At 40.9% G+C, this 23,530-nt stretch overlaps 1 protein-coding gene across 1 annotated transcript in view; it reads left to right on the top strand.

Moving 5' to 3' along the window:
• The window catches only part of VAPB (VAMP associated protein B and C), a 51,735-nt gene that overhangs the window by 5,077 nt on the left and 23,128 nt on the right, over window positions 1–23,530 (top strand). The window contains exon 2 of the mRNA XM_084645602.1: window positions 18,901–19,053. Coding sequence (XP_084501728.1) covers window positions 18,901–19,053 — 153 coding nt within the window. The remainder of the gene's footprint in view (window positions 1–18,900; window positions 19,054–23,530) is intronic.

Below are 23,530 nucleotides of genomic sequence, written 5' to 3'. Positions count from 1 at the left end.
GTTCTTTACAGTAGAGCAGGCATGCTGTGTACCTCCTTGAATTGTACTGATTTTAAGTGCATCATTAGTATTATCTTTATAATTAACCGATCACTTTTCATCAGTTGTAACTTTATGGAAACTTAGCATCACTTTAAAAGAAACACTGAAGATACAGTAAGTTATAGTTCATGGCAATCTTTATATCCCCCAAAAGGATTCCTTCAACTTTTCATCTTTTGAAAGTGTGAATTTTTTTAAGTCTATATCTGTTTCATATATTATGGTTATGGATGTGTTAGTAGCAACTCCATAGGTGAGGTTGAGTGTGTGTAGATATATAGTCTAGTTATCACAGTTTTACCATTTTTGAGTCAACTGTCTCTTGCTGTATCTTTTGTATGACTCCATGATCTAAAATTGGCTTATGAGTTGTTTTTCAAAGCAGTCTAAGAGATGTAGCCACATCTTCTATTAATTTTAATGGAGGATATATCTAAATCTGTTCTGCAGAAAAGGACCTAGGGGTTACAGTGGACGAGAAGCTGGATATGAGTCAACAGTGTGCCCTTGTTGCCAAGAAGGCCAATGGCATTTTGAGATGTATAAGTAGGGGCATTGCCTGCAGATCGAGGTTCGTGATCGTTCCCCTCTATTTGACACTGGTGAGGCCTCATCTGGAGTACTGTGTCCAGTTTTGGGCCCCACACTACAAGAAGGATGTGGAAAAATTGGAAAGCGTCCAGCGGAGAGCAACAAAAATGATTAGGGGACTGGAACACATGAGTTATGAGGAGAGGCTGAGGGAACTGAGGATGTTTAGTCTATGGAAGAGAAGAATGAGGGGGGATTTGATAGCTGCTTTCATCTATCTGAAAGGGGGTTCCAAAGAGGATGCTTCTAGACCGTTCTCAGTGGTAGCAGATGACAGGACAAGGAGTAATGGTCTCAAGTTGCAGTGGGGGAGATTTAGATATTGGATATTAGGAAAAACTTTTTCACTAAGAGGGTGGTGAAACACTGGAATGTGTTATGTAGGGAGGTGGTGGAATCTCTTTCCTTAGAAGTTTTTAAGGTCAGGCTTGACAAAACCCTGGCTGGGATGATTTAATTGGGGATCAGCCCTGCTTTGAGCAGGGGGTTGGACTAGATGACCTCCTGAGGTCCCTTCCAACCCTGATGTTCTGTGATTCTATGATAAATCCCCTAGACTATTTTGAAAATTAACCAGGGTCTGTTTTCATTGCCTGCTTGAAAACTAAGCCATTATGGCTTGTGTTAAGGACCTGTTAACTGCTGGAAATGGCTCTCCTGCTGGTAATAGCTCATCTTAAGTGATCACTCTCCTTACAGTGTGTATGATAACACCCATTTTTTCATGTTCTGTGTGTATATAAATCTCCTCGCTGTATTTTCCACTGAATGCATCCGATGAAGTGAACTGTAGCTCACGAAAGCTTATGCTCAAATAAATTGGTTAGTCTCTAAGGTGCCACTAGTACTCCTTTTCTTTTTGGACCGTAGAATCAGGCTGTACTGTACAGTTCCTTAGGAACTGCTGCTGAAATATTTCCCTTATGGGAAGGGGAAAAAGTTAATCGTATACAGCACCTTTATACTAATTTTAGTGCATCTGCTCTAGGGGTGGTTGTACTGGTGTAATTATGTGAGGTTTGGGAACTCACTTTCCTAACCAAAGTAGTTATACTGGTACAAAAAATGTGAATCGGGCAAACTTGCTGTACCTAGTTTGTCAAAGGGCACTAGTATTTAAACTGAAGTGCTTGTAAAAGTCCGAAAATGGATTGGTCTAACTTGGTTAATTTGCCTTCTCAGTTACTATGGATTAAATTGTGCAGCCCTCCATAGGGCAGAAGTCCCACTAACCTCAATAGGAATTTTGTTTTCATAGGGCTAAATCCTGCAATCACTATCTCATCTAAACACTGATAAAATGTTAGATTTCATACTCAGAACCATTAATCAAAGGGGATCGTAAGTAGGGGCATTCTAAATATTTGTGCACAAAATTATCGTAGTTCTTTGGATTATGTTGAATTCTTCAGAATCTGTTGTTTTTTTAAATAGTAATTTTAGGCCTTCTAGTTGCAAAGTAGTTTGTTCCTATGTAAATCAATTGCATTTCTGTTTCACTTTGCAGCTGTATGAATTAGACGCATCAATGGTGGTCATGTGAACTCTTGATTCATATAAATTGATTGTTTACATAAGAATATAAAGCGAAATTCTACTTTTACACTCCGTGCAGAATTTTGCTCCAAATTATCATTTTAATGGTAATAAAACTTAGTGTAAACACTTGCTTGAATAACTGAAGATGTAATATTGGTCTGCTGAGTTTCTCTTCATTTGAGGCGCATGTAATCTCATGGAAGACTGCAATGGAAAGTACATCTCTTAATAACCATTTTAAAAAGATGTAGGCATTGCTTCAGTCAAGTCTAATGAGTATTTTAAGTGTCAATTTAATTTTGCAGAAAACTAGGTAATATGCAGGTTGATCTCATGTTTGTTTGGGGGGTTTTTTTGGTTTACGGGGGCTGATAGTATTTCCTCTAAATGTAGCTTTTTGCCAAGCTGGAGACAATGTGGAATCAAATGAGCCTTGCTAATTATGTCCACATCTTACTGTAACACTCATTTTCTAATATCTCATTACCATATCAGTCTTATTAGTTCACTGCAGGGTGAAAACACAAGTATTGAAAGAACCTGGCCAGTTAGTACAATAACAAAGCCCTTTTTTTATTTTTTTGTCAATGCAGTTGGTTGTTTTTGAAAGCTTTATTGGATAAGGTTTTAAACAGTTTTTTTTGTCTCATAACTGTTGGCCAGGAATGTCATCTGTTATTTATAGAGAAACAGGATGCTTCATAGAGAAACTCCCCTAACCCATACTTTAAGCCAGATTCCATTGTCTCTAATTAAGCACAACTCCCATTGATGTAAATGGACATTTTGCTAGATTAAGGACCTCTGTATTAGGCCTTTCTTTTTTAGTGAAGAATGAACTCCAGCACTGCAGACAATTCTCATTGCTAGAACCACTTCTCTGAGACCTTTTTCCTTCATCTCTCTCCACTGAGTGCCAGTGATAGAAGAGAGCTTGTGCTTCTGCATATGTGCATCAGTAAATAAGCACAAAAAGAAAAGGAGGACTTGTGGCACCTTAGAGACTAACCAATTTATTAGAGCATAAGCTTTCGTGAGCTACAGCTCACTTCCTCAGATGCATATCGTGGAAACTGCAGCAGGCTTTATATATACACAGAGAATATGAAACAATACCTATTCCCACCCCACTGTCCTGCTGGTAATAGCTTATCTAAAGTGATTTCCAGCACAAATCCAGGTTTTCTCACCCTCCACCCCCCCACACAAATTCACTCTCCTGCTGGTGATAGCCCATCTATCACCAGCAGGAGAGTGAATTTGTGTGGGGGGGTGGAGGGTGAGAAAACCTGGATTTGTGCTGGAAATCACTTTAGATAAGCTATTACCAGCAGGACAGTGGGGTGGGAATAGGTATTGTTTCATATTCTCTGTGTATATATAAAGCCTGCTGCAGTTTCCACGATATGCATCTGAGGAAGTGAGCTGTAGCTCACGAAAGCTTATGCTCTAATAAATTGGTTAGTCTCTAAGGTGCCACAAGTCCTCCTTTTCTTTTTGCGAATACAGACTAACACGGCTGCTACTCTGAAACCTACATAAGCACAGTTATCCACCTTAAGGGCAAGGCTTAAAATAAGGCTCTATAGCGTTGTTGTTGTTGTTTTCCCCCCTCAATATTTGTTCAATATACAAATCTATTATAAGCCACTGCTTTACATGCCAAGGTGGAAATTTCTTGTGCATAAGGGACACAGGATTTTCTTTCCTAATGTGACTGGATTAATTGTTGAGTTTGAAAACTTGGCCTGTTAGGCAGCCTTTTATAGAAAGGGGTTTATGTAATAAATCTGCAACAGCTGTCTTGCTTTTGCTGCCACTCAAAATGTTCTCTCTGTGTGACCGAGCATGACTACTTCCATGTTTAATTAAAAATATGTTTAAGACTGGATAGTAAAGAAGTGACTGAGGTTTTATGCGAACAAAAAATCATGCTCCACCGTACAAAGCTGAGTAAGCTTCTCCTGCCATCGATAATGTCAAAATATTTTTCTCCAAACACCTTTTCTGATATTTCAAAAACTGGCTCTGGTGCTTCCTGCAGTGCCTTATCTCATATTATAGTAACTCTATGAAAATAATCTTTTTACTAAATGCCATAGCTCTTCTTTGAGCTGTAAACAAAGTCCCTCTTACCATGGTGCTATGGATTAAAGATGCTGTGTTTCTGAACAATTTTATCTTGCATTCTTCAGTTTCCACAGTAGGAGGTAGGGAATTAGGGAAGGAGAGGTATATGCTTGCATGCCCCATAATCCAACAGTTATTTACAATGCAATTTGTAAGATTCTGATCCCTGGTTCTCCCTACAATGGAGGGAAATCTTGTCTTCTGCAAATAGTTTTAAGACCTAGTGCGAGTCACTTGAGCTCACTGAAAGCATGATTATCCCAGGGTCATATTAACTGGCTACACAAGCAAGGAAAATGAAGGCTTTATAAAATGTCTTTTTGCTGCTTATTTATACCATGTGACTTTATATCATTTTTTCCAAATGTTTGTTCTGCTAAAGTTGAGCATGCCGTATTTTCTCTGTTTTACACGCCCATCTATGCCCAGTTGTGGGCATAAGAAGCAATAAAGTAAGAGAGCTTGTGCACAAACAATTGATTAACTTTAATTATATTGGGAGAAAAGCTTTAATTTTATAACCATGGTGAGGCTATAGGTACCTGCACTTACTGTACCAGTTACAAACTAAATTAGATTCTGATCACTGCAGACCTAATTCTGCACTCCTGACTCGTGCAGAAATTCAAATTACCTCTATGGGAGTTCCTTTCATATAAGGACTACAGAATGCTTTCTACCTCACTGTCTTGAATTTTGTGCTGTGATTCCTCTGAAAAATAATTGTAGGTTTTTCTCTGCCTCCATTAGGCTCTCTGATCACTCCTAAATGCTGTTTTTGTGTTTTCCATCATATCCTGAAAACATCACTAATAATCCAGCTCTCTAAGAGTTCAACAGCAGAGCCATAGCTTCCGCTGCTTGCAGAGAACAGGATTGATCTCCATTATTAGGTCCTGAATATATTAATAGCAGAAGTTTATTTTATAACCTCCTTGATGTGCAGCCAGTCTGTGTATATCCTGAAACCTTTAATTTTATATCCACTGTTATTTTTATTCAGGTACTTAAAATTATACATAAATTGCATCTTTGAATCTCTTCCAATTCAGTAACAACCTTTGTAGATATAAATTACATGTATAATATATATGAACACATACAGTTTGACTTGTATATAGAAAATGAATACATTAGAACTAGATAATGAGAAGAAAATTATTCTCCATTTATTCTAAAGCCATCATGTTAATGATGATGCTGTTGGTTACAGTGGCCACACATTTGATAGAGTCTTTATGTATAAATAGTCAAGGGTTATAGCAGAATGATGATGCACATTTCTTTAAATTACCATGTTGCTGTAACCTTTGTCCATTTAATGTTCATAGTAACTGCTACTCTTCCTCCCTCCCCCCAATATTAAATACATTCAGTGTTCTGAAATATCAGGGGGTAGCCGTGTTAGTCTGTATCCACAAAAACAACAAGGAGTCCGGTGGCACCTTAAAGACTAATGGATTTATTTGAGCATAAGCTTTCGTGGGTGAAAACCTCACTTCTTCAGATGCATGGAGTGAAAGTTACAGATGCAGATATAAATATACTGACACACAAAGAGAAGGGAGTTACCTCACAAGTGGAGAACCAGTGTTGATAGGGCCAATTCTATTTGGGTGGATGTAGTCCACTCCCAACAATAGATGAGGAGGTGTCAATTCCAGGAGAGGCAAAGCTGCTTCTGTAATGAGCCAGCCACTCCCAGTCCCTATTCAAGCCCAAATAAATGGTGTTAAATTTGCAAATGAATTTTAGTTCTGCTGTTTCTCTTTGAAGTCTTTCTGAAGTTTTTTGTTCAAGTATAGCTACTTTCAAATTTGTTATAGAACGTCCAGGAAGATTGAAGTGTTCTCCCACAGGCATTTTTGTGTGTTACCATTCCTGATGTCTGATTCGTGTCAATTTATTCTTTTCCGTAGGGACTGTCCGGTTTGGCCAATGTACATGGCAGAGGGGCTTTGCTGGCACATGATGGCATATATAACATTAGTAGACATGCAGGTGAATGAGCCTCTGGTGTGGCTGATATGGTTGGGTCCTCTGATGGTGTCACTAGAGTAGATATGGGGACAGAGTAGGCAACGAGGTTTGCTACAGGGATTGGTTCCTGGGTTAGTGTTTCCGTGGTGTGTACTTGCTGGTGAGTATTTGCTTCAGGTTGGGGGGCTGTCTGTAAGCGAGGACTGGCCTGTCTCCCAAGGTCTGTGAGAGTGAGGGATAGTTTTCCAGGATAGGTTGTAGATCATTGATAATGTGCTGGGGAGGTTTTAGCTGGGGGCTGTACGTGATGGCCAGTGGTGTTCTGTTGTTTTCCTTGTGGGCCTGTCCTGTAGTAGGTGATATCTGGGTACCCGTCTTGCTCTGTCAGTCTGTTTCCTCACTTCCCCAGGTGGGTATTGTAGTTTTAAAAATGCCTGTAGGTGTTTTCCTCTGTCTGAGGGATTGGAGCAAATTTGGGTTGTATCTTAGGGCTTGGCTGTAGACAATGGATCGTGTGATGTGTCCTGGATGGAAGCTGGAGGCATGTAGGTGTTTTTGTGTGTCAGTATATTTGTCTGCATCAGTAAGTTTCACTCCATGCATCTGAAGAAGTGAGGTTTTTACCCACGAAAGCTTATGCTCAAATAAATCTGTTAGTCTTTAAAGTGCCACTGGACTCCTTGTTGCTCTGAAATAGAGATATCTGGGTAGATGGGGCTTGCGTGGCCAGAAAAAATTACTTCAGAGCAAATATAAGAAGAAAATATGCCCACCAAACCATGAAATTTACTCCTGGGGGAATTCTGCATATCTGGGGACATGCAGAATTCCTCTGTCCCGCATACTTTTGTATTTTCCCACATAAAATACATTTTCCCAAGAAGTGCTGCAGTTCTGCCTTTTGCCCACCAGGAGCCATTGTGGTGCCAGAGCAGCTGGCTGTTCTGGTGCCCACAGCGGCCTCTGGTGGGCAAAAAGTGGGACTGCAGTACTTCTGTTTCAGAATGTATTTTCGGAGCCAGGGGCGAGAATTCTATGCCCAGTGCTGCAGAATTCCCCCAGGAGTAGAAGTTCATCACAGTACCCTGCCCACGAAGCTAGGGAAGGACAGAGTGGGGCAAACTAGGCTGCTGGGAGGAGGGGGGGTGTCACAGACTGGAGTTCTGAATGGCTAGTGAGAGGAACAGACTGGGGCATTGGCTCAGGAGCTAGTGGAGTGACTGAGGATGTGGGAGGGGGGCTGCAGAGACCCATGGGGATGGGGAGGTGCAGGGACGGGCAGAAGTGCCTGACTGAATGGGGGAGGCTTGGGGTCAGCCAGGGTCTGCATGAGGGAGGCTTCCCAACTCCCTAACAATCCCACCCCTTTGTCCCCCTCACCCCCTAAAAAACCTGCTCCTTCCCACACTCGGCACCCTCCAGGTTCACTCCTAGGCTCCTTCATTCTCGCTCAGCTCCTCCGTTACCCCAGGCTCCCCCAAGTCTTTGCACTGCTTCTGACAGGTGCAGGAAATACAGTTCTGTATTGTAATTTTAAATGAACGACTCAAAGTTCTGTAGTATGCCTTATAAAGAATCTATTTTTGCTGACAGATATTTTGATATAAATTACCAAAGTAATTTCCTGGCATGATTATATTATGGTATTTTGACAAAATGTGCAGAATTTTGCAGAGTTTTCAAATATTGTGTGCAGAATTTTGAATTTTTTGGTGCAGAATTCCCCCAGGAGTAACAATACCACTAAGGCCTTTTAGAAGACAACTCCTGAAATAAAATTTTTGGGGCTCTTTAAGTCTTGTGCTGACTTCAGTGTACAAATAGCAGCATGAGCAGTGCCATTTCAGGCTTCTCCAGCCTTTGTGCTTCTCTTTCTTGTTGGAAGGACTACTTCTGTACGTAAGGGTGTGCTTAATTCTCCATAGCCATTCAGTCTTAAGTCAACTCTAAGTGATCAAACAAGATTGTGTGGTGTGTTTTGAGATGCAAGTATTTGGAATAGGACTGAGAACACAAACTGATTTCCGTGCGGCTAAACATGTTTTAGCAACTACTGCATTGGGTCACTACTGAAAGTCACATGTCCATAGCCCAGGATTGGCACATCTCGAATAAATCGTAGAAGTTGTGTTGGTGAGGTGGAGAATAGCTGCAAGATGGAGCAAATAACAAGTTGACATAACTATAAAGACAGATTAGATAGCAAATGGAAATGCAGGAACAGTTGTCAAAACAGAATTTTACAAGAAATAGGAAAAAATCTTTGTCACAGCAAATTCTCTTTTGGACTGATGCTTCTAGAAACTTTATTTTTAAAATAGCATATACTATCAACATTGTGTCAAGTATCCGGGGGGGCAGGGGGGTAGCCATGTTAGTCTGTATCCACAAAAACGAGTCCGGTGGCACTTTAAAGACTAACCAATTTATTTGGGCATACGCTTTCGTGGGTAAAAAAGCATCTGAATTGAGTTTTTTACCCACGAAAGCTTAGGCCCAAATAAATTGTTTAGTCTTTAAGGTGCCACAGGACTCCTTGCTGTTACTATCAACATTGTACCTGACGTGGATATGAGCTCCAGCCCAACATCACCACTCCCCCCAAACTAAAAGGGCTTGATTTTTAAGTCCTAAGCATCCAGAACTCCAGTGGAAGTTGAGATCTTAGCACCTGTGGGCAAATTAACTTCACAGGGCCTGTCAAAGTTCCTCCCCCACTCTGAACTCTAGGGTACAGATGTGGGGACCTGCATGAAAAAACCTCCTAAGCTTATCTTTACCAGCTTAGGTCAAAACTTCCCCAAGGTACAAAATATTCCCCCCGTTGTCCTTGGACTGGCCGCTACCACCACCAAACTAATACTGGTTACTGGGGAAGAGCTGTTTGGACGCGTCTTTCCCCCCAAAATACTTCCCAAAACCCTGCACCCCACTTCCTGGACAAGGTTTGGTAAAAAGCCTCACCAATTTGCCTAGGTGACTACAGACCCAGACCCTTGGATCTTAAGAACAATAAACAATCCTCCCAACACTTGCACCCCCCCTTTCCTGGGAAATGTTGGGTAAAAAGCCTCACCAATTTGCATAGGTGACCACAGACCCAAACCCTTGGATCTGAGAACAATGAAAAAGCATTCAGTTTTTTACAAGAAGACTTTTAATAAAAAAATAGAAGTAAATAGAAATAAAGAAATCCCCCTGTAAAATCAGGATGGTAGATATCTTACAGGGTAATTAGATTCAAAAGCATAGAGAACCCCTCTAGGCAAAACCTTAAGTTACAAAAAAGATACACAGACAGAAATAGTTATTCTATTCAGCACAATTCTTTTCTCAGCCATTTAAAGAAATCATAATCTAACACATACGTAGCTAGATTACTTACTAAAAGTGCTAAGACTCCATTCCTGGTCTATCCCCGGCCAAGACGACTACAGACAGACACAGACCCTTTGTTTCTCTCCCTCCTCCCAGCTTTTGAAAGTATCTTGTCTCCTCATTGGTCATTTTGGTCAGGTGCCAGCGAGGTTACCTTTAGCTTCTTAACCCTTTACAGGTGAGAGGAGCTTTCCCCTGGCCAGGAGGGATTTCAAAGGGGTTTACCCTTCCTTTTATATTTATGACAGGGCCCCTGGCAATTACCCTGCTTACTACCCCCTACGCTGGTCCTGGTTTTTATATGCAGAAAAACAGTTGTTGTGGCACAAGTGGGCCATGAAGTTTTTGTAGCATGTTGTGAGGGGGAAGAAAAAAGACTGAGAACCCCTGTCTTAGATTCATCCTACTTCATCTTGCTGTAAAGGTTTTTTAAATACTTTTGGATGAAAAATACTAAGTTTTCTGTAATTACCATTTTCTTTTCAAGTGCAGGTAGGGTATTGAAGTTGTGTGGGAGGTTTCTTCTGTTCAAGAAGATTTTATTCTGGTGAGGTGGGTTTTTTTTGTTTTATTCCACTGGAAAAATAGAATAGTTATATTCTGCTCCCATTATTCTGACACGTCCCCTTTTTTCTGCTATAAAGCATAACTTAGTAAATGTTTATTCCATGCATTAACAATATGATGTAATTCATTTGGAACCCAATTCTAAAATAATGCTTACCTTTTAAAAACAGATGTTTAGAAGTAAAATCCAGCCACATGTGCTGTTAATCCTTTTGTTTACTTCATCATTCATAGACAGAGCATGTTTTTAAGATTTTAGGACACAAGAAAAAATATTTGCTCAAATTATTTTCTGTTTGTGTAAAACTTCTAAAATTACTTAATACAAAATGCTTGGATGTAATAAACTCTAAAGAAGTCAGACTGGAACAAGCAAGTGAAAATCTGATAAATACTTCAGTGTTGAAGGACGTGCTCATCTGTCTCTGTTGGCAAGCTTGAGTGTGACCTCACTCTTTACAGTTTTTACAACTGTGAAGTAAACAGTTAATAACACTAAGGATATAGAAGGTGACAAAGGAGCATGCGCATTCATATACTGAAAATATTCTTTCAATATCTTAGTCATGTTTCTTCCCCTCCCCCACACTCCCATTGTGAGGTGAGGTATGTTCTTGGCAAGAATAGATTGTGCCAAAACAGGCAGAGAAGGAAGGACAATGATTAATCGATCCAAACTGAATAATTTTTAAACTATGAACAGCGTTCCAAGTTTGGCATCTGGATCTCGTAATCATGTTGGGTTTTTATACACTTCTCTTTCCTGTTGACTCTTTTTAATTTAAAAATTGTTATGTAATTTTTAAACACTTTTTTCCCTGTCTTATTCCCTCCTCTGTATTTTGACATTGGTAGTGCCTGTTAATGTAACAATTTGTTTTTCCAGTAGCTCTTTCCTGAAGATTACTTCAGATGGGGGTGGGGAACGGAGAAATTACATTCTCTTCTCTTCTACTCCCATTGCACCAAGCATCCTTGCAGTTGAGGATGTTCATGGTGGTAGGAGGAGGACAGATTTTCACAGGACTGAGTTTTCCAAAGAGCTCCCATTTAAAATCTGGGTACTTGTTCATATGTATTCCGCTGATGGTGCACATGTGCCCTATGCACTCCAGTTAGAATTCATTTGGCCAGCGGTATCTGTTGGGACTTATGGGTATGGTTTTACTACAGAGTTAGCTCAGGTGAGGCTAGCACTGGAGGAGCATCCCCCCAGCCCTACCTGTGTCAATTCATAGGAGCAAGTTTTAGATTCAACTAGCAAGGGCTTACCTGCTTCAGGAAAGATTCAGCAATATAGAATTAGTCAGTCAACTGCAGGCACATCATCAAACCTCTGTGAGAACTTGCCCTGGGCTTCTAGGCCCTATAGCTTTCTGCTCTCATGTAATTCAGCATACCAGACTTCATTTTCACTGCCTGCAGGAGTGGTTGAAGTCCTATATCAGCCCATCAGATATCACTAGAGAAGAAAATGTAGGTCCCCCAGGGAGTCCTATAATTTTAGATTGGTAGAAGGGTCCTGAGAAAGTTTGTGAAGGGGTTCCCTTCTCTCCACTATTACATCCAAACAATAACAAATGCATCCAATCCAGTATGATGGGGTTTCAACTGGACCACTTACAGACTCACCGTTCTTGTCTTGTCAAGAAGCCCAGTTGTACATAAACACTCTGGAATTGAGAGCAATTAGTCATGCTTGCATAACGTTCCTTCCAGCTCTGAGGATCATCTGTTCAGGTCTTGATAGATGACACCACAGTGATGTTTTACATAACCCCACAGGGAGGAGCAAGATCCACCCCTCTTTGCCAGGAAACTATGCATCTGTGAAACTGGTGTATCAGTTACAATGTAAATCTAAGTAGTCTTCACTTAACAGGACCACAGAATGTTCAGGCTGATCACCTCAGGCAATTTATAAGCAAACATGAATGGCAGCAAAGAATGCTGTCAAGGATTATCCAAGAAATATTTGTCAGGATCAGTCCTCCATAGATCTGTTGTTCATTGTTACAAACAGGAAGTGTTCCAAGTTTTACTCCAGAGGAGGTCAAGGGTAAGGGCCTCTGTAAGATGCATTCATGTTCCCTGGTCTCCCAAGTCTGATATGTGCTTAGCCTCCAATTTTTTTAAATCTCAGGAATAATTAGAAAACTCAGAAAGACTTGGGGCAAAATGACAGTCCTGGCACAAGCCAGGTTAATGCAATTTTAGTTCTTGGATCTGATGAATCTATCAATTTGACCCCCTATTCAGCAACTACTTCAACGGAACCTGATGTCACAAAGGGAGGGCCAGAGCCAACTTCCGTACTCCTTACAGGTTGCTGATAGTTGTCAGCGCTAGAGAGAAGTGGCTCACCAGAAATCTAGAATATCTTCATAAGTGTAGAAAGGACTCTACCAGGACTATCTATTTTGCCAAATGGAAAAGGTTTATCATTTGGCCCAAATCGACGACTACGTTCTTTATAGACTCGGATTCCTAGGCATACTGCTGATCATTACAGAGATCAGGACTGGTCATAAATTCCTTAGTCTACTCACAAGTCATGTCAAGTTAATCCCTCTCCACTTCAAAGGCACTCAGTTTTCTCTCATCCCATAGTAGCTAGATTCCTGAAGGGCCTTATCAGGATTTATCCCCTAATGAGATGACCTATCACCCTGTGGGCTCTAAACATATTAATGGGGTTGATCGGACCACCCTTTGAGCCCCTAGCATCATGCTGCTCTCTTTTTTCACCAGTCCATCAAAACAATGTGTTTGGTAGCAATAACATTTGCCTAAAGGGTGGGAGAGATTCATAACCTTATGTCAAGACTGCCTTACCCTGTCTGTATAGAATATAGTATAATTTTGGATAACAAGTTGCAATTAGGTCTCAGAATACCATCTGACTTCCCTCTCAGTCAAGTAATTCACCACCTTCTCTTCTTCTCCAAGTCAAACTAGAAAACGTAAGCTAAGCTACATACTCTAGAAGTGCATAAAACACTGTCATTTGGTCTAGGTAGGACTAAGCCATTTGTGGTGGTATTATTTGTTTGCCTTAACGTAGTGTCCGGGTGCAGTAGTCATGGACTAGGACCCCATTGTGCTAGGCGCTGTACAAACAGAACAAAAAAAGCAGCTTCCCCCAAGAGCTAGCTTGTAAATTTATTTGTAGTTTACACAGGCGGGATGAAAGGGAAACACATTTCAACTTAGACTTTCTTTTGGGATTACTGGCTACATTAGACTGTGCTGTGAATATTAGCTAATTGCGGACCATCAGGGTTCAGGTAGCCTCAGTAGCTCCTTTGAGAAGTGTACTCGTAGTAGAAATATATAGGTAGCTGCTTCAATACACTCATTTGCACATCACTTCTCCAGTGTAGAAGCTCCACAGTGTGGTGCTTATTCTGGCAGGGTTGTTTTACAGTTATTTAGTTACACTGACTGCCTTTATGTTTTTTTGCATCACTGCACTCCCCAGGGAGTAAGTTAATGGCTGGCTTTGGGGCTGCTGGACCAGATCTTTGTGAAGTATCTATTTCCTGTGGTAGTACGTACTTTTGCTACCTTTGAAAAGAACTGCCTGGCCATAGCATGAATTGGTAGGCGAAAGCAAGGTAGCAAAGATGTGAAAAGAATAAACCAGAGGTGAATAGGTCAGAAGTGAGTGATGCAGTTATACAGATCTGCCTATTTTTTTAAAAATTAATTTTCAAATTCAGAATAGGAGGGCTGCTTTCAACCAAATACTTCTGAATTATATAATATAGATACTCTTGCCTTCTCATTCCTAAACTACTTTGATTTTAAAAAGTTGCTGATGCTTCCTTAATTACAGGTGTCCACAGGGCCACATGATGATGATTAAAATATGGAATGTAGTGCTTTTAAAGCACTCCTTTTCACAAGATTCCCTGTGATTAGGTAAGTATTATACTTACTACTACAGGTGGAGAAATTTTAAGGGCCCAAACCTGCTCCTGTTTAAATTGGTGTCAACTCCCATTGATTTTAATCACAAGACCAAGTACTTAAGTGATCTATCTAAGGGCAGGTCTACATTACAGCAGGGATTGATGCTCTGAGATCACCGGTGGTCAATTTAGCAGGTCTAGTAAAGACCTGCCAAATGGACTGCAGATCGCTCTCCGCCCGATGACCCCTGTACCCTACACCTGACAAGAAGAGTAAGGTAAGTTAACAGGAGATTTTTTTTCTCCCATTGCCCCCACCCCCTTCCCCCTCAACGGTAATTCAACCTAAGGTACGTCGACTCCAGCTACCACGGTAGTATAGACGTAGCCTAAGGATAGACAGCAAGACAGTGGTAGAGCTTTGATTGGAACTCAGGACTTCCTGACTCCCATCCATGTACTTGTTCTTCCAGACCATGCTGTCTCACTTGACATTTCAGCTTATTTCATTTTAAAGCTTATTCTTAAAGGACATAAACTTGAAATCTAATCAAATCTTAAAAGAAAAAAAAATTAAAATAGCAAGTGCTATACCTGCCACTGAGCCCTCCTGTCAGTTTTTGTGGTTTTACAATCAACCATTTTTCTTTAAAAATGTATATATATATTTCTCCATTATTTCTGCGAGAAGATGCACACAAACTTAGAGGGAAAGGAGTATGCAAGGGAAAGAGTAACTGACTCCAAGATCTGTGAAATGCATAGTAAACAAACTGAGAAAATAGGCTTTATCTAGTCTTCCAGTTAAATTAATCATAGGTGTTACTGTTTGTAACAGGTTTTAAAAGGTTCAGATAGAAGTGTGATGTTGTTTTATTTCGGTTTCTTCCCTTTAAGTTGAGGCTGTCCATATAAAACTCTAGCGGGAGGATAACTCAAGTTGCCACCCATGCTGCTGTGGTCACACTTCTGTTTTTATCTCAAGCAGAGCTAGCTCCTGTATTACCCGAGTTGGAAATAACACCTCCCAGTTGCAATGTAGGTTCACTGACTGCAAGTACATGAGTAGTCCCATTTTTGAAGTTAGATATGTGCTTAAGTGCTTTGCTGAATCAGGGCTAGAGAACAGAAGTGATTAAAGATGTTAGTATGGGGTATGTGTCCACTTTGAGCCAGGGGTGTGATTCCCAGCTTGAGGAGATGCACTAAAAATAATGCAGCTGTAGCAACATGAGTTACCAGAAGGAGCGAACTGCCTTGAGACAGTAGATAATCCTGGGGTGGCTAGCCCGTCTGACCACTTGTGCTGCCACAGCTACACTATTTTTAGCACACTAGTTTGATGGCTATCATGTCCCCAGCTCAAAGTGTAGGCATACCCTCCCTGTATGTGAGGATTGTTTGCCTAATCTCTCCCGCGCACCCCCTCCCCCCCACGTAAGAGGCCTTGACTAGGATACAAATAATTTCATAAAGGATGCACAAATAGAAGCCATCCAAGTGAAATGACAGTGTGGTGACGTATTTGCCATGATAATTGGTGATGGAATACACATGTACTGTACTATTCGGCAAACTCGTATTAGCCGAATAGTACAGTACATGAATTTGTGTGCTGCATTTGTAAGGTAAGGTAACAAGCCTTTATTAAATGTTAGATAGTTGACATACTCTTTTGACTTAATTCTCAAACACTTTTTTTTCTTTGAAATGATCATCTTACAAATTATAAAACGCTACAATGTAGAATGACACTTTTTAAGATAAGATTGATATAGCACTGGTGTTTCAATAGGAAATAGAGCATGGCAAATTGTGAGATAATGCAGTGATCTTTAAATATGAAGGGTTGCATGCATAGCTTCTGGATGGAAAGCCACAGAAACAGTTTGAAAATAACTGTGGGAAAATATGTTGGAGTATATATGAAAGTCAGATACCTCCTGTCCTTGGTAATATACACTTGTGACCTCTGAGGCACAAGCTAGGAGGTACTGTGTTTGTTTTTTTGTTTGCATGCAGTATCTAGCAATGTTAATGTTGCCTGTTGTTTTGCATTAATACAAATCAACTTTTTTCGGACTGGCTGAAAAAATTCAGAAGATCCCAGAACATTCCAAACTTTTCACCACCAAATTCAACTTGTTACATTCTTCCTTTTAGATAGTGTGCATGACAACCCTATGTCAGATTATGTACAGACAGATTCTCCATTTCCTATAACTTTTTCACCATTTTTCTCATGTTGTTTTTAAAGAACAGAGAAAAAGTTTCCTAGCTTTAGAAATAAATTTCATTTAGAGGGGAAACTTTCTGTGAGTATACTTAGATTTGCTGGGTAAGAATCTGTAGAAGTATAATCTCATTTTTCTGGAAATGTTAGTAACAGTGAATATGGTTTTTTTGTCATTTGTCAATCTTTTGATGAATTAGGCCAGATTTTTAATAGAGCTCAGTTTTCAGTAGCTCCCATCTAGGCACTAAAGAGTCTTTAGTCTTCCCTGCAGAGTTGACTCAGGTTCTTATTACGTTGTTCTCCCATACAAAACTCTTGCCTAAATGTGGTGGTGCTTTTGACCCCAACTGGCTAGCCTGCCTTGGGATAGAGGCTTAAGCCCAAATGCTGCTTATGCTTGGGCTAGTGACCCACCCACTTTGCAGTGAGAACACAGCTTGCTTGCATGCTGATAGTCCTCCAGTGCTTTTGACAGTTTCTCTTCTCTCTCCCCAGCCCCCCTCACCCCCACCCCATGTTCCCAGTACACACACATCCCACAACTCATGGGGAAAAATCTCTGAGAGGCTTACTGCAGCACTAAGAACCATGGGACAGTGCCCCAGAAGTCCTAGAGATACATGAGTGAGTGCAGCACCAGTGTGGATGCAATTAAGTGAACACATTCAAGTCTGGTTTTGCAGTGTGGCTGCTTGCAGCCTGGCTAGTCAAACATAGGTGCCAGTTGCCCAAGTTAACTCTGCAGTAAAGTCATAACCTGAATGGCCAGTTTTTCAGAAGTGCTCACACCCAGAAATTTCTGTTTAGAGCAGTAAACAGTACCTTTCCCCACCATTAAGATCTATCTTGAAAATCTGCCTACTTTACTGAGGTGCCTAAATGAATGCTGAGCTCCTTTGAAAATCTATCCCCAAAATCTATTTCAGAATTATTTCATGACTCCTAATTATAGCCCTTTGTCTCTGAATGTTCTCAAAGTGGCGGCGGGAATCATGGACTCCATTCCAATAGGAAGACTGAGGGAATTTAGTGATTACACCTTTGGACCATCATAGTGCCACATGACTGAGTAGAGCAAGAATTTGGTGGATAGAGGGACTGCTTCATGTTATGAAACGTGTGTTCAGCCCTAAATTCCATGGGCTTCCTCTTTTGGTGCCTTCTTGATAGCAAATACACATCTAATGTGCTGTTCACAGTGCAGGCAGAACTGATGCTATATTGATGTTGATGGGGATGTGGTTTTTTCCTTTTTAAACTATTTGCATCAAGGACATTGGCTTTAAGCCTTTAGAATTTTTACAATTTTATCATAATCACCTTAAGACCAGATTTGGAGGAGGGAAAGCGAGCCTATCATTCAATCTGATTTATTTCAAGCTGAAGGTGCTGTGGTCTGGAACAAGTCCCATCTTTCTGAAGCAGCAACAGTTATATAAAGGAATGTAACATTAAAAAAAAGTACTAAAACAAATGATCACTTTTGTATCCAGTTGAAAATCTATTTCGCCTCCTTTTCTGGGAGTTTCTTCATATTTTACAGTTCAAAATATGAAGAAAATTTGCATACTACAGTGTTAAATGTTCATGTCCACTTGGCTTTTATTCTCTAGGATTTTTGGTAATTCCCTCCAATGATTATGCACCAAGTTGTTTTTTTTGTAGCCTTTGTCAGAAGCAAGTTAATCTAAATGTTTTCACTTCTGTAATTGTCTTGCTCTGTTAATATGAAGCACAGAGAAATGAGTGCAGTAGCACACTAGCTAATATTTGGACTGCCAGCAATCTATAGCTCTGATCCAATTAGAAATCCCAAGTGTGTCCTTTGAATGACATGCTTTCACTGGGACACCCCACTACTCCATGGTTGACTCTTGTACTAACCACTCTCTTATAACTCTGCCTTCCTTTTTAATATGTGCAATATTCGCTTTTTTGTCCATTTAGACAGCTTTACGATTTCTTAACGATTAGACTTTCCTTCTAAAACTTTCTCCTCTATACAGCCTAGAATAAAGTGGGTCAAACTCTCTGCTTTCAATGTTTTTCATAGATATTTTGGTCAGAAGGGACCGTTATGATCATCTAGTTTGACCTCCTGCACAACGCAGGCCACAGAATTTCACCCACCATTCCTGCAAAAAACCTCACACCTATATCTGTGCTATTGAAGTTATATCTGTGAACATCCAAAATACCTCTGACTTCAGTATTTACTTCACAATTACAACAGTGTAAGATAGTGGAATTCAGCTGCTACATTAGCATGATGTACCAACTATCCTTCCTTGTAGCTTATTAGTCATTAAAGGCAAAGCTCAACTATTGATATGGCTCAGATTTTCAGAGGCCTCAACCCATCCTCAGTTCTGCTTGAACAGTTAACTGTAGATGCTGCTAATGGAAGCTGAATATCTAACTACTTTATAAGATTTGTAGATACAAACTTTGAGTCTGTCTAAACTCAAAGTTTAGAGAGTATTTTTAATATAATTTTAAAATCTTCTTTGCTGTGTTCTGCAGGTCCTTTCACAGATGTTGTCACCACAAACCTGAAACTTGGTAATCCTACAGACAGAAATGTGTGCTTCAAAGTGAAAACTACAGCACCACGTAGATACTGTGTAAGGCCTAACAGTGGAATTATTGATGCAGGAACATCAATTAACGTTTCCGGTAAGTCACTCAAAATGGCTTGTTTTGTAGTTGAAGCCAGTCTCATCAAATCAGTGATTTTTTTTTTTTTTTAGAACACTGTGTGAACTAAATATATATTGGGGAAAGTGGAGAGACAAGCAAGAGAGCATGATTTCATATTTATTTTATCTCCATGTAAAACCAACCTTTTTATACACCTCTACTTATTCCTGGTGGCTTAATTTTTAAATCTTTTATATTTTGATAAGAGCTAAAACAAATCAGTATAAACAATGCAGATAATTACGTTCAGAATGCACGTGTTTTGTACTCCCTGAAAATGCGGTGTGTGCTTTGGCACTTAAAAAAAACAAGACTTTACTTTGTAAGGGGAAAAGGTTCATGGGTTTATTTGTCTGTTTATTGACAAGTGATAGCTGAATTTTTAACTTGCATAAATCCGCAGAAGTTTGGTAGCTGAATTATAGCAATCATAAAAAGACACAGCAGACTGGTGTGCTGTAAGTTTACAGAGTTGAATATATTTCCCACTGAAATGGGAAGGTTTTGTAACTGTTTAATTTACACCACTGCAACCCAGAGAAAAATTTGGCCCTTAAAGATAAATGTTTTCAACTTTAAATTACATCTCTCTCGGACTATTTTTCTAGAATTTGCAGATGTTACTGGAACAGTCAGATAATATTCCATAAACCCAGTGTCACAATAGTAGTAGAGAATTAGATAGAGATTTAAATCAATCGGTTTTGTGGATTTCACGCAGATCATTGCTCCTTTTTTAAAGCTTTTACACTTTAAGAGGAACATAATTGTACGAGTCTTAGATTTCAGTGGCAGTTTCATTCCTGGAATGAAGAATATGTGGCTATGACTTAGCAATAAAATATTAACCCTATTTATACATGATAGTATAGTCTTGAGGGCTTATAAAAATATATGGAAATACTTATTGAATCAGTTCTACTAAGTCAGTTTTTAGTGACTATTTTAAATAAGCCATATTACTACATGTATGGGTTTTTCATGCATTGTTTTATATCTGACTCAGTTTTATATGCTTAGACTCAGAATTGCATGTTCTAATTGTAATAGCTGCAAATTGGGTAGCTAAATTCCAAGTTTTTTCAAGTGGTTACATGTCTGTTCCACTTGAGGTGTGTGTAAGTGCACAGTAGTCTGAGGTTTATCCCTCAGTGGGACCTGTCAGGGCACCACATGCACCATGGGCCTGTCTTGTGCCACCATGCAAAAGTATAAAGGACAGAGTTGCTGTGACTCCCCTCAGTTCCTCCTTACTGCCCTTGATGGTTGTTGGAATGGTTGTTGCAAGTTTTTTTCTCACTTGTGTATAGTTGGTAGTGTTTTAGTAGTTTTAGACAGTTTGTTATAGACATAAGTTTTCCTTTAAAGTGTTTTTTGAATACTTTCTGGGTACCTTGGTCACTGGGTTTCAAGCCTTGCCATTCTTGCAAGAAACTGATGCCAGTGGATGACCTGCCAGTTTCCTGAGGGGTGTCAGGGAGTCTTATGTCAGGAATCTGTGTCAAATGCTCAGAATCTGGGAGATTGAGATCCCTGGCACCAAAATTCAGGAAGCTTATGGACGAGAACACAAGAGTGCACTGAAGGCCGAGGCAGTCATCTGCTTAAAAGGGACCATCCGCTCCAGTGCTGGCACCCTGGTTACCAGCTCCTGAAGTGGATCCATTTAATTCAGTGGTGTGGGAGACTATCCTGGTACTGTTTACGCCGGAGGCTTCTGCAGCAGCCTGAGATAAGAACATAAGAACGGCCATATTGGGTCAGACCAGTGGTCCATCTAGCCCAGTATCCTGTCTTCTGACAGTGGCCTAAGCCAAGTGCTTCAGAGGTAATGAACAGAACAGGCAATCAAGTGATCCATCCCCTGTCATTCATTCCCAGCTTCTGGCAAACAGAGGCTAGGGACACTCAGCATGGTGTTGCATGACTCTGCTGCATGAGCGTTGCATGGATCTGGTGAGTCTCTTAGCACTGGCTTCGCCGGCTTTCCAAGATACTTCTCACCTGGTACTGGCGCCTGTTGTAACTGTGTCATCCCAGTGTGCAATGTCGTGAGTTCCTCTGGTTTGCTGTATGCCTCTTTGTGTGGTGCCAACCATTATCATCTCACTGGGACTGCCATCTCCAGGCTCCAGACATCAATCTGTGGCATCGAAGGGAACGGTCCTCCCTTCTTGGTCAGAAGTTGACTCCAACCTGTCGCAGCTGTGCCATGAATATCCTTATTCCCTTTCCACTACCTACCATCCTCAGTATCCCCTGGAGGCTCTGTCTTGGCCATCAAGCAGAGACCCATGGCTGGGAAGAAATTAAGCTCTGGGGCCTTGTCCAAATGGCCATGGATCCATTGGGGGTTTCCACCTGCCTCCAAATAGTCTCCACATCCTCCTTGTTCTGCTTTTATCAGGTAGACACCAACACCACACCAGATGCAGCAGGAGACCACTCTCAGTACCAGGCTCAGAATTGAGTGGGAAGTAATTGCTCTGGTGGATCTACCTTTAGAGGAATCCGTGGAGCTCCACAGCACCCACCTTTGACCTCCTCCTCTTCATCACCCAATGAGGCAGTGGTGTTAGAAGGTTCCTCATCTCCCTCAGAGGACTACAGGGCTCATCATTGCTATTAAAAAGGGTGGCTTCTGGTCTGGATATCCAGGTTTAAGGGGTTGGAGAAAGGGGTTTCAGGCTGGTCAACATCTTAGTTTGTTAGGAACCATCTGGAGGGGAGCTTCATTAATTGGGAGCAATCTGGAGCCCACTAAGGTGCTATGGCAGACGCCATCTTCCTTCCCTCTCTCCCTCCCTCCAACAGCAAAAAGGGCCAAGCGCAGATATTCTGTCCCCTCACAGGGATTTGAACATTTACACCCACCCTCCAGGGTCATTGGTGATCTGAGCTGCCAGTGAGAGAGGACGCCAAGATTAGCAGGAAGAAATGAAAAGGATGCAAAGAAGCTGGATTTCTTTGCCAGAAAACTTTATTTGCCAGTGAGTCTGCAGTTTAGGATTGCTAACCAGCAGTCTTTGCTCGATCTCTATATAACCTCTTGGACAATCTATTTAAATTTAAAGACACCCTCCTTTTTCAACAGCTCCTGATTCACTCATACATCCTGGGAGTTCTAAGCAAACATTTTGCTGTTTGTCAAAGACAGCCTACAAATTTCTGGAGTGCCAGCCACTCCTATCCCACTACATATCAGTGCAGGGTGGAATTGGGACTATACCCTTCATTCCCCCCCCTTCCCATCCCTATTCTCCATCCATTTTCAGGGACCACTGTCAGGAGGAGGTTCTCCTTTAGGGGGTAATATCTCTGCTTCAGTAGAGGCCATAGAGGAAGTTCCTCAGTTATACAGAGGGAAGGGTTTTCTTCACAGTATTTCCTGATCCCAAAAGCAAAAGTAGGTCTCAGACCCATACTAGACCTGTGACAGTTCAAACATCTGAAGAAAATAGTTTTGCATGGTCATGCTGGCTTCCATTATCCCATCCCTGGAGACTGGTATGCTGCCCTCATCTTAAAAGATGCATATTTCTATGTGGCAATACATCAAAGCCACAGGAAATTGTTCAGGTTTCTGGTAAATCAGACCCACTACCAGTTTACAGTACTACTGTTTGGCCTGTCTGCAGCTCCACGGGTGTTCACAAAGTACAGTATATGGCAGTGCTGGCAGCATTCCTGAGGAAGTCAGGAATTAGGTGATTCCTGCTTGGATGACTGGCTAGTTAGAGGCCAATCCGAGGCTCAGATGCTGTCCTAAATGTCAGTCATCCAAACAATCTTCGATGCACTAGGGTTGCTCATCAACATGGAGAAGTCAATCCTGTCTCTTTTATATAAGATAGTTTATAGGAACAGTCTTGGACTCTGTGGAAGCCAAGGCCTTTGTTCCACATATAGGATTGCAGATGATGCTGGCCGTCGTGTTAGACCTGAAGGCCCATCCTACCATGAGGAGTATGGAGTATGGCTTCTGGAGTATATGGGCTCAGGCACTTACGTAGTTCAGCTTGCCAGGTGCTGTTTTCAGCAGCTTCAGGGGTAGCTGCCATCTGTGTACTCTCCGTAGAAACGATGGTTTGGATGCCCACTGAAATCTTGGCCTCTCTAGACTGGTGGACAGATCCTTCAAGTGTGTGTTGAGGGGGAGGTCTGTTTGCTCCTCCTCAGTCAGGTTTATGGGTTTAACTGTGGCACTTAAATGCTTCTGAACTGGACTTGCTTTCACACTGAAATTCACATCACGATGGTGATAAACTCAATCCTAAAATGCCTATCCCAAATTAGCAATGAATTTTTAAACTATGCCTGATAAATACTTAAGTTTTTCAGATTTCTTTCCTTTTGATAAGCACCGTTTGAGGTTAAGGAAACAGGATTCTGGGATTACAAATGTTCTTTATTTCCTTAGAAAAGCTATAGTGATCTTTCAACTGTAAGGTTT

The sequence above is a fragment of the Lepidochelys olivacea genome (assembly GCF_965140295.1).
Source record: "Lepidochelys olivacea isolate rLepOli2 genome assembly, chromosome: 13".
In the NCBI taxonomy this organism is placed as follows: Eukaryota; Metazoa; Chordata; order Testudines; family Cheloniidae; genus Lepidochelys; species Lepidochelys olivacea.
This window is presented reverse-complemented; position numbering and strand designations above follow the sequence as displayed.